The sequence below is a fragment of the Staurois parvus genome, unplaced genomic scaffold, assembly GCF_062004578.1.
Source record: "Staurois parvus isolate SC_StPar_1 unplaced genomic scaffold, SC_StPar_1.0 ptg000290l, whole genome shotgun sequence".
Lineage (NCBI taxonomy): Eukaryota > Metazoa > Chordata > Amphibia > Anura > Ranidae > Staurois > Staurois parvus.
This window is the reverse complement of record NW_028318086.1, coordinates 1784403-1796629: the sequence shown is the minus strand read 5'-3', so window position 1 is coordinate 1796629 and position 12227 is coordinate 1784403. Positions and strand designations below refer to the sequence as shown.

Genomic DNA, 12227 nt, shown 5'->3' with positions numbered 1-12227 from the left:
CAACACTTTCAACCAGTCCTCCTCTGCATCATTCAGATGTTCTGTGGCAGACTTCAGATGGGCCTGGACATGTGCTTTCTTGAGCAGAGGGACCTTGTAGGCACTGCAGGATTTCATTCCTTGTCGGCGTAGTGTGTTACCTTGGTGTTTTCTTGGTGACTGTGGTCCCAGCTGCCTGGAGATCATTGACAAGATCCTCACGTGTAGTTCTGGGATGATTCCTCACTGTTCTCATGATCATTGACACTCCACGAGGTGAGATCTTGCATGGTGCACTGGACCTAGGGAGACTGACAGTTGTTTTGTGTTTCTTCCATTTGCGAATAATTGCACCAACTGTTGTCACCTTCTCACCAAGCTGCTTGGCGATAGTTTGGTAGCCCAGGCCAGCCTTGTGTAGGTCTACAATCTTGTCCCTGACATCCTTGGACAGCTCTTTGGTCTTTGCCATGATGGAGAGTTTGGAATCCGATTGTTTGCTCGCCCCTGTGGACAGGTGGCTTTTATACAGGTAACAAAGTGAGATTACCAGCACTCCTTTTAAGAGACTGCTTCTAATCTCAGCTTGTTACCTGTATGAGACACATGGTAGCCAGACATCCTTCTGAATGATAGGGGATCAAATACTTATTAACCTCATGAGGATGCAAATCAGTGCATCATTTGCTAGACATGCATTTCTTTTGAATTATTTGTTGCTATTCTGTCTCTCAGTGTTACAATACACTGAACATTCAATTTTTAGACTGCTCATTTCTTTGTGAGTGGACAAACATTCCAAATCAGCAGGGGATCAAATACTTATTTCCTTCACTGTTCCTGAGAACCTAAAACAAATGTATAATAGATTGCAAGCTCTTAGAAATAGGGCCTTCCAAATCCTCCTGTATTGAACTGTATTGTAATTATTTGTCTCCCTTTATTTTGTAGCAAACTGTTGGCGCTATAATATTATGACCGCCCACCTTGGGTTGATCCCCTTCTGTCTCCAAAACAGCCCTGGCCTATGGAAGCATGGACTGCTTAGACCTCTGAAGGTATGCTGTGTTATCTGGCACCATGCCGTCAGTAACAGATTCTTTAAGTCCTCTAAGTGGCAAGGACCACCCACTAAATATTGAGTAGGTCCCAAAACAGTGCTGACCCATTGAGGCATGGGCACCACTAGACCTCTGAAGGTATGCTGTGTTATCTGGCACCATGCCGTCAGTAACAGATTCTTTAAGTCCTCTAAGTGGCAGGGACCACCCACCTAATATTGAGTAGGTCCCAAAACAGTGCTGACCCATTGAGGCATGGGCACCACTAGACCTCTGAAGGTATGTGGTGTTATCTGGCACCATGCCGTCAGTAACAGATTCTTTAAGTCCTCTAAGTGGCAAGGACCACCCACTAAATATTGAGTAGGTCCCAAAACAGTGCTGACCCATTGAGGCATGGGCACCACTAGACCTCTGAAGGTATGCTGTGTTATCTGGCACCATGCCATCAGTAACAGATTCTTTAAGTCCTCTAAGTGGCAAGGACCACCCACTAAATATTGAGTAGGTCCCAAAACAGTGCTGACCCATTGAGGCATGGGCACCACTAGACCTCTGAAGGTATGCTGTGTTATCTGGCACCATGCCATCAGTAACAGATTCTTTAAGTCCTCTAAGTGGCAAGAACCCCCCACTTAATATTGAGTAGGTCCCACTTTTGTCCCCAAAACAGTCCTGACCCCTTCAGGCACTACACCTCGAAAGGTATGCTGTGGGATCTGGTACCAAGCTGTCAGTAGCAGATCCTTTAGGTCCTCAAAGCTGCAAGGACAACCCATGTCCACCCACCTAAAATTGAGTAGGTCCTCTCCCTTACATCAGGGTCACCATCAGCCTTCCCTTTACAGCAGAGTCCCCTTCTTAAACCAGGGTCCCAATCAGAGTCCCTCCCCCTCATATTAGGGTCCCCATCAGAGTCTCCCCTTATATCGGAGTAATCAGTGGGGTTTAGGGGGCTAAAAGCAGAGACCAACTGATCTGGATCTTTAGTCTGTGCTTTCCCCCCCACAGCTGTGGACTAGATATGGCCTGTGGGCCCTGCCCTAAATGAAACTGAGCAGTTAACCCTTGCAGTACAGGCACATCCCCACTGCAAGGGATTTTTTGTTGGGTCTTGACACAGCCAATGCAGTCGGTGACAGTTCAGAAACTATAACCATGCCCTTGGGTGTACAGTCATATCTTCTAACGTTCATCTACAGCACATGGTCACCAGCACAGGCCTCCACTACCTCTTTCCAAGGTCATTCAACACATCGAAAGCACTTTTTTTTTTTCTTTTTAAAAAGAGGAAGTGAAAAGGAAACGTCTAACCCCCACAATGTACACAGGAGACCACAGACCGCTCAGCCTGTGTAGACTTTACCCTTCTATGGAATACTCAGCCATCAAAGGTTGCTCCAAATTCTTTATGGAAGTAATCTGCGGGCCAAGACAGACTGAAGCTTTGCGGAATAGAGGAATCCGATCAGTCGCTTTTAATGAAATTTAAAAGAAAAAAAAAAGCCACAAACAGGATGCAGGCACATTAAGAGACAACATTGACCCAGCAATGGAATGCGAACTTCAGTTCACATGAGCTGTCATACTGAACCCCCCCCCCCCCCCCCCCCACCACCACCACCACCCCGCTTCTTGTTAACAGTAAAATCAGCAATGGATATGTGGGCTCTCCCCACCCCCCTCCCCGTCCAAAAACAAATACACAGCAAAGAAAATCAAACTATAGTCTGACTAAGCTTCCCTAATAGTCTAAACTTCCCCTTTGTGACCCCCAAAGACTGTGCGGTACATCCGAAACCCCTTCCTCGCTGTACCGGCGTACGCAGACAGCTGTTTCCACAAAAAGTGCGAATTATAGCCATGTGTATAAAAGGGTCTATAGAAAGAACCGGTGTGCACACAAGGCCAGTCTGATCTTTGATGGGAAATGCAGTTTATTGTACAGAATATCTGAAGTCTTTTGATTCTGGATAAAGTAGGCAAGGGTTAACCCTTTTGCTGCTCATGTAGTTATTCTCCACTTCTAGACCAGGTCCTTTCTGGCACTTGTTGTTTACATGGAACAATCAGTATTTTTGCTAAAAAAATTACTTAGAACCCCAAAACATTATATATTTTATTTAAAGCAGAGGCCCTATAGAATAAATATATTATACATGGTGATCATATCCCCCCTTATGTATTATACATGGAGATCATATCCCCCCTTATGTATTATACATGGAGATCATATCCCCCTTATGTATTATACATGGTGATAATATCCCCCCCTTATGTATTATACATGGAGATCATATCCCCCCTTATGTATTATACATGGAGATCATATCCCCCCTTATGTATTATACATGGAGATCATATCCACCCTTATGTATTATACATGGAGATCATATCCCCCTTATGTATTATACATGGAGATCATATCCCCCTTATGTATTATACATGGAGATCATATCCCCCCTTATGTATTATACATGGAGATCATATCCCCCCTTATGTATTATACATGGAGATCATATCCCCCCCTTATGTATTATACACGGAGATCATATCCCCCCTTATGTATTATACACGGAGATCATATCCCCCCTTATGTATTATGGTGATCATATCCCCCTTATGTATTATACATGGAGATCATATCCCCCCTTATGTATTATACATGGAGATCATATCCCCCCCTTATGTATTATACATGGAGATCATATCCCCCCCCCTTATGTATTATACATGGTGATCATATCCCCCCTTATGTATTATACATGGAGATCATATCCCCCCTTATGTATTATACATGGAGATCATATCCCCCCTTATGTATTATACATGGAGATCATATCCCCCTCCTTTTGTATTATACATGGAGATCATATCCCCCCTTATGTATTATACATGGTGATCATATCCCCCCTTATGTACTATACGTGGTGATCATATCCCCCCTTATGTATTATACGTGGTGATCATATCCCCCCTTATGTATTATACGTGGAGATCATATCCCCCTTATGTATTATACGTGGAGATCATATCCCCCCTTATGTATTATACGTGGTGATCATATCTCCCCTTATGTATTATACATGGAGATCATATCCCCCCTTATGTATTATACATGGAGATCATATCCCCCTTATGTATTATACATGGAGATCATATCCCCCCTTATGTATTATACATGGAGATCATATCCCCCCTTATGTATTATACATGGAGATCATATCCCCCTTATGTATTATACATGGAGATCATATCCCCCCTTATGTATTATACATGGAGATCATATCCCCTCTTATGTATTATACGTGGTGATCATATCTCCCCTTATGTATTATACGTGGAGATCATACCCCCCCCCTTATGTATTATACGTGGAGATCATATCCCCCCTTATGTATTATACATGGAGATCATATCCCCCCTTATGTATTATACATGGAGATCATATCCTCACTTATGTATTATACATGGTGATCATATCCCCCCTTATGTATTATACATGGAGATCATATCCCCCCTTATGTATTATACATGGAGATCATATCCCCCTCCTTATGTATTATACATGGAGATCATATCCCTCCCTTATGTATTATACATGGAGATCATATCCCCCCTTATGTATTATACATGGAGATCATATCCCCCCTTATGTATTATACATGGAGATCATATCCCCCCTTATGTATTATACATGGTGATCATATCCCCCCTTATGTATTATACATGGAGATCATATCCCCCTCTTATGTATTATACATGGTGATCATATCCCCCCTTATGTATTATACATGGAGATCATATCCCCCCTTATGTATTATACATGGAGATCATATCCCCCCTTATGTATTATACATGGTGATCATATCCCCCCTTATGTATTATACATGGAGATCATATCCCCCCTTATGTATTATACATGGAGATCATATCCCCCCTTATGTATTATACATGGTGATCATACCCCCCCTTATGTATTATACATGGAGATCATACCCCCCCTTATGTATATAAAAAATTAGAAGTTATACTTCGATATACTTATCAATAATTTTCCAAATATATTTCACCTCACTTCCAAACAGGTGAAGGAACCTCTCACCCTTTTCATAGTTTTCCCTGATACTTCAACTTTGAATGAACATTCAGGGCAATGGTGGCTTGCAGAAGTAATGTACAGTAGATCTTTACAATGGGGCACTCAGGGCCCCTAAATAGCTCTGTGGTTAGAAACTATAAAAGTAAATGGAAAGATCTTGTTTTTCTTCAGTTTTGTTTCATTTTATTTCAATACGTTTGCCAACTTGGTGTCCAATGTAAATGAGTGGAATAGTTGTACTCACTGGGGATTCGGATTTTGAACTTTCCACTCTGTCCAAAGCTCCCTTCGATCACTCCGTCTTCTCCACTCGACAGCTTGACCTTCAACCCCACGAACAGCTGGATGTTGGTCTCCTTTTTGAAGAGAGAGCGCCCGATCACGCTGTAATCGTCATTCACCTGTAAGAAGGAAGAGACACATCGGATTGGACATGTGTCTTGAAGTGAAGCTCACAAACCAATATCTACAACATGGCATTCACCTGGGCTAAAGCAGGTCATACACGATCCAATCGGACTGTATAATGCAGTGGTGGTCAAAGTCCTTGATTCTGTATGTGCAAGTGTGGCCCCCAACACCACCGAAGAGCCACACAAAAATGTAGGTGAATATTCAGTGTCGGAGACAGAAGACACAAGGGATATAGTCAAGAGACTGCAGGCATGATACAAGCAGATGGTCAGGGACTTCGGACATGATACAAGAGATGGTCAGGGACTTCGGACATGATACAAGAGATGATCACACTGAGGATATGATGTAAGAGATAGACAGAGAGTAGGGACATGATACAAGAGATGGTCAAAGACTGTAGACATGATACCAGAAATGGTCAGAGACTATGGGCATGATACAAGAGATGATCAGTGACTATAGACATGATGCAAGAGATGATCAGAGACTATGGACATGATGCAAGATATGGTCAGAGACTATGGACATGATGCAAGAGATGATCAGAGACTATGGGCATGATGCAAGAGATGGTCAGAGACTATGGACATGATGCAAGATATGGTCAGAGACCATGGACATGATGCAAGAGATGGTCAGAGACTATGGACATGATACAAGAGATAGTCAGAGACTATGGACATGATACAAGAGATAGTCAGAGACTATGGAAAAGATACAAGAAATAGTCAGAGACTACGGACACGATGCAAGAGATTATCAGAGACTGTGGACACGATACAAGAGATTATCAAAGCCTAAGGACAGGATGCAAGAGATGGTCAGAGACTATGGACATGATACAAGTGATGATCAGAGACTATGGACAAGATACAAGAGATGATCAGAGACTATGGACATGCTGCAAGAGATGATCAGAGACTATGGACACGATACAAGAGATGATCAGAGACTATGGACATGATACGAGAGATGATCAGAGACTATGGACATGATACGAGAGATAGTCAGAGACTATGGACATGACACAAGAGATGATCAGAGACTATGGACATGATGCAAGAGATGATCAGAGACTATGGACATGATACAAGAGATGATCAGAGACTATGGACATGATACAAGAGATGATCAGAGACAATGGACATGCTGCAAGAGATGATCAGAGACTATGGACAAGATACAAGAGATGATCAGAGACTATGGACATGATACAAGAGATGATCAGAGACTATGGACAAGATACAAGAGATTTTCAGAGACTATGGACATGATACAAGAGATGGTCAGAGACTATGGACATGATACAAGAGATGATCAGAGACTATGGACATGATACAAGAGATGATCAGAGACTATGGACATGATGCAAGAGATGATCAGAGACTATGGACATGATACGAGAGATGGTCAGAGACTATGGACATGCTGCAAGAGATGATCAGAGACTATGGACACGATACAAGAGATGATCAGAGACTATGGACATGCTGCAAGAGATGATCAGAGACTATGGACACGATACAAGAGATGATCAGAGACTATGGACATGCTGCAAGAGATGATCAGAGACTATGGACATGATGCAAGAGATGGTCAGAGACTATGGACATGATACAAGAGATGGTCAGAGACTATGGACATGATACGGAGATGGTCAGAGACTATGGACATGATGCAAGAGATGATCAGAGACTATGGACATGATACGAGAGATGGTCAGAGACTATGGACATGCTGCAAGAGATGATCAGACACTATGGACATGATACAAGAGATGATCAGAGACTATGGACACGCTGCAAAAGATGATCAGAGACTATGGACATGATGCGAGAGATGGTCAGAGACTATGGACATGATACGAGAGATGGTCAGAGACTATGGGCAAGATATGAGAGATGATCAGAGACTATGGACATGATACAAGAGATGATCAGAGACTATGGACATGATACAAGAGATGATCAGAGACTATGGACATGCTGCAAGAGATGATCAGAGACTATGGACACGATACAAGAGATGATCAGAGACTATGGACATGATACGAGAGATGATCAGAGACTATGGACATGATACGAGAGATAGTCAGAGACTATGGACATGACACAAGAGATGATCAGAGACTATGGACATGATGCAAGAGATGATCAGAGACTATGGACATGATACGGAGATGGTCAGAGACTATGGACATGATGCAAGAGATGATCAGAGACTATGGACATGATACGAGAGATGGTCAGAGACTATGGACATGCTGCAAGAGATGATCAGAGACTATGGACATGATACGAGAGATGGTCAGAGACTATGGACATGATACAAGAGATGATCAGAGACTATGGACATGATACGGAGATGGTCAGAGACTATGGACATGATACAAGAGATGATCAGAGACTATGGACATGATACGAGAGATGGTCAGAGACTATGGACATGCTGCAAGAGATGATCACAGACTATGGACATGATACAAGAGATGATCAGAGACTATGGACACGCTGCAAAAGATGATCAGAGACTATGGACATGATGCAAGAGATGGTCAGAGACTATGGACATGATGCAAGAGATGGTCAGAGACTATGGACATGATACGAGAGATGGTCAGAGACTATGGGCAAGATATGAGAGATGATCAGAGACTATGGACATGATACAAGAGATGATCAGAGACTATGGACATGATACGAGAGATGGTCAGAGACTATGGGCAAGATATGAGAGATGATCAGAGACTATGGACATGCTGCAAGAGATGATCAGAGACTATGGACATGATACGAGAGATAGTTAGGGACTGTAAATATGGTACAGGAGATGGTCAGAGACTGCAGACATGCTGCAGGACAGTGAACATGTAATAGGAGTTGTTGGAGACAAGGAACAAGAGACAGTAATAGACTGGAGACATATTACATGAGATTGCTAGATATCATTGCTATAACAGGCAATAGGGAAACAAAGATTAGTGTCTGCAGGGGCCCCGAGGGCAGCACAAAAAGTGCCAAAGGACCTGAATGCATCCCCCAGGCTGCAGTTTGGGTACCAGGGGTACAATGGGTGGAGAAACTTCATTACACGGATCACACATGATGTAATGTGAATGCCTTCCTGAACTCTCCATTCAATACACACCCAGCCGGCAGGGCCTTGCACTACATCAGTGGTGGTTAACATCCTTGATATAGGGGGGTCTTGAGTGTTCCCCTTGACGTCCGCAAAGTGAACGCAATGCAATATAATTCGCAAAGTGAACGCAATGCAATATAATTCACAAAGTGAACGTAATATAATTCGCAAAGTGAATGCAATGCAATATAATTCGCAAAGTGAACGCAATGCAATATAATTCGCAAAGTGAACGCAATGCAATATAATTCGCAAAGTGAACACAATGCAATATAATTCACAAAGTGAACGCAATGCAATATAATTCGAAAAGTGAACACAATGCAATATAATTCGCAAAGTGAACGCAATGCAATATAATTCGCAAAGTGAACGTAATGCAATATAATTCGCAAAGTGAACGCAATGCAATATAATTCGCAAAGTGAACGCAATGAAATATAATTCGCAAAGTGAACGCAATGCAATATAATTCGAAAAGTAAACGCAATGCAATATAATTCGCAAAGTGAACGCAATGCAATATAATTCGCAAAGTGAACGCAATGCAATATAATACGCAAAGTGAACGCAATGCAATATAATTCGCAAAGTGAACGCAATGCAATATAATTCGCAAAGTGAACACAATGAAATATAATTTGCTAAGTGAATGTAATGCATCATAATTCGCAAAGTGAACGCAATGCAATATAATTTGCAAAGTGAACGTAATGCAATATAATTCGCAAAGTGAACGCAAAGCAATATAATTCGCAAAGTGAATGTAATGCTACAGAAAGCACACAGCCTGGGGACCAATAGAGACCACCGCTATCACAACCCCTTCACAAATCCGTACTTCCATATTTGTTGTCTGTACAGCCTCCTTAACCTCACGCCATCTATGTAACGTACCAATCTTCCTAGCGGGAGGAATAAAAACATGACAGAGGCTCTATGCCTCCATCCATTCTCTTCTAAAAAGAGTGGGGGAGCAAAAAAAAAGATTTGGCCTGAAGCAATAAAACAAGTACAGCCTATTATTTCACATACATGCAAAGAATGTCAGTACAAAAAAATAATCTTCATTTTGGGCAATATAACTGTTTAAAAAATAAAAAAATATGAAAACCTTGGCCATATATATATATATATATATATATATATATATAAAATATATATATATATATGTATATATAATTAAAAACATAAAAAAAATCATTAAAAAAATTACTGACCTTAGCCATATTTATATGATGGAAAAAAATTTAAAAAAAATTACAAAAGAAAATGACTGACTTTCGCCATATGTAAAGGATGGAAAAAAAAATCATAAAAGAAAATGACTGACCTTAGCCATATTTATATGATGGAAATTTAAAAAAAAAATCATAAAAGAAAATGACTGACTGTAGCCATATTTAAATGATGGATAAAAAAAACATAAAAAGAAAAAGATTGATCTTATCCATATTGATATGATGGAAGTTGTTTTTTTAAAAAAAGGAAAACATAAAAGAAAATGACTGACCTTAGCCATATTTATACAATGGGAAAAACATTTAAAAAATAAAAGATAATGACCGATTTTAGCCAGGTGTATATGATGCAAAAAAAATAAAATTAGAAAAACAAATGACTGGCTTTAGCCATTTTTATATGATAGAATTTAAAAAATAAAATAAACTGACCGGCCATATTTATATGATGAAAAAATGTAAAAAAAAAAAAACAAATCATAAAAGAAAATGACTAACCTTAGCCATATTTATATGATGGAAACAGATTAAAAAAAAAAAAACACATAAAAGAAAAAATGACTGACTTCACCCATATTTATAAGACGGTGACTTATTTAGCTTCCCAAAGAAAGTTCAGCTCACAAAATAACAAAAACACATCTGCAATATATTATTTGGAAAATCCCTGTTTGTGACAACAAGAAAGACCGTAAAAGCCGCCCGAGCCCAGGATCACAGACAAAGGAAAAGCGACGCAGCCCCTCCAGCCAGGATCCTAGGAATGCCGACCCGTCCTGCTGCACAGACCCCGGATCACAGGTGTTCCTGATTCAGAAACTTGGCGGAATTCACCTTCTTCTGGTTGCATACAGGGAATTTTTACTATTTTTAGTCTTGGCAAAGCGACTTCTTACCGGCGGTGTTTATTTAAAAGAATTTCTTGCCTATTTTTCCCTTTACATTTACAAATTTGTAAGACATTATATGCAAAGTGCATAGAGATAGATCATGGAGTGAATGTTCCTGGATAACTGGAGATCACCCAAAACCTTAAAGTATATATTAATCCAATCACTAAAGTTGTAGTATGTTAACATTATTTCAGAAACAATGTTACTTTTAAATCTGCAGTTTTATTAAAATAATATCTGGCGATCCTGCCATGAAGGTCCTTGTGCAGGCACTTCCTGACTGCACGCCTGCTTTCGGACTGCACGCCTGCTTTCTGACTGCGCACCTGCTATCTGACTGCGCGCCTGCTTTCGGACTGCGCGACTGCTTTGGGACTGCGCGACTGCTTTGGGACTGCGCGACTGCTTTGGGACTGCGCGACTGCTTTCGGACTGCGCGCCTGCTTTCTGACTGCGCGCCTGCTATCTGACTGCGCGCCTGCTATCTGACTGCGCGCCTGCTTTCTGACTGCACGCCTGCTTTCTGACTGCACGCCTGCTTTCTGACTGCACGCCTGCTTTCTGACTGCGCGCCTGCTTTCTGACTGCGCGCCTGCTTTCTGACTGCGCGCCTGCTATCTGACTGCGCGCCTGCTTTCTGACTGCATGCCTGCTATCTGACTGCACGCCTGCTTTTTGACTGCATGCCTGCTTTCTGACTGCACGCCTGCAATCTGACTGCACACCTGCATTGTCGCCGTGTCACACGGCTTCCAAGTAACCGTTTTAACTGGCATCAACTTCAGGCTGAGAAATAGCAAAAAACCATCACAAGAGAGGAAGTAGATGGGAAGAGGCTGCAGGAGATCAATGGTAAGTGCTTAATGACTAGCGTGACCATGTGACCGTGCTGACCAATGAGAAGTACTTCTTTCTACTGGGACTCTTTACCAGAAGATGATTTACTGTTGTCAGCGCGGTCATGCTGAATAATGAGCACAGGTACTTATATAGCGCCGTCAGTTTACGCAGCACTTTACATATATATTGTACATTCACATCAGTCCCTGACCCTCAAGGGGTGTACAATCTAAGGTCCCTAACTCACATTCATACATACACATACTAGGGACAATTTAGACAGGATCCAATTCACCTACCAGCATGTCTTTGGAGTGTGGGTGGAAACCGGAGCACCCGGAGGAAACCCACGCAGGCACAGGGAGAACATGCAAACTCCAGGCAGGTGGTGCCGTGGTTGGGATTCAAACCAACGACCCTAGTGCTGCCAGGCGGAAGTGCTAACTATTTAGCCACTGTGCTGCCCACTGAGTGCATTGGTGCATACTGGACTGCACAATCATACTTAAGTAAGCCATAGATGATACAGTTTTCTTTCCTTCCACCGCGGGAT

At 41.8% G+C, this 12227-nt stretch overlaps 1 protein-coding gene across 1 annotated transcript in view; it reads right to left on the bottom strand.

Moving 5' to 3' along the window:
- Nucleotides 1-12227, bottom strand: part of EEFSEC (eukaryotic elongation factor, selenocysteine-tRNA specific) — a 307938-nt gene that overhangs the window by 107389 nt on the left and 188322 nt on the right. The window contains exon 6 of the mRNA XM_089682461.1: nucleotides 5387-5543. Within this exon, the coding sequence (XP_089538587.1) occupies nucleotides 5387-5543 (157 nt within the window). The remainder of the gene's footprint in view (nucleotides 1-5386; nucleotides 5544-12227) is intronic.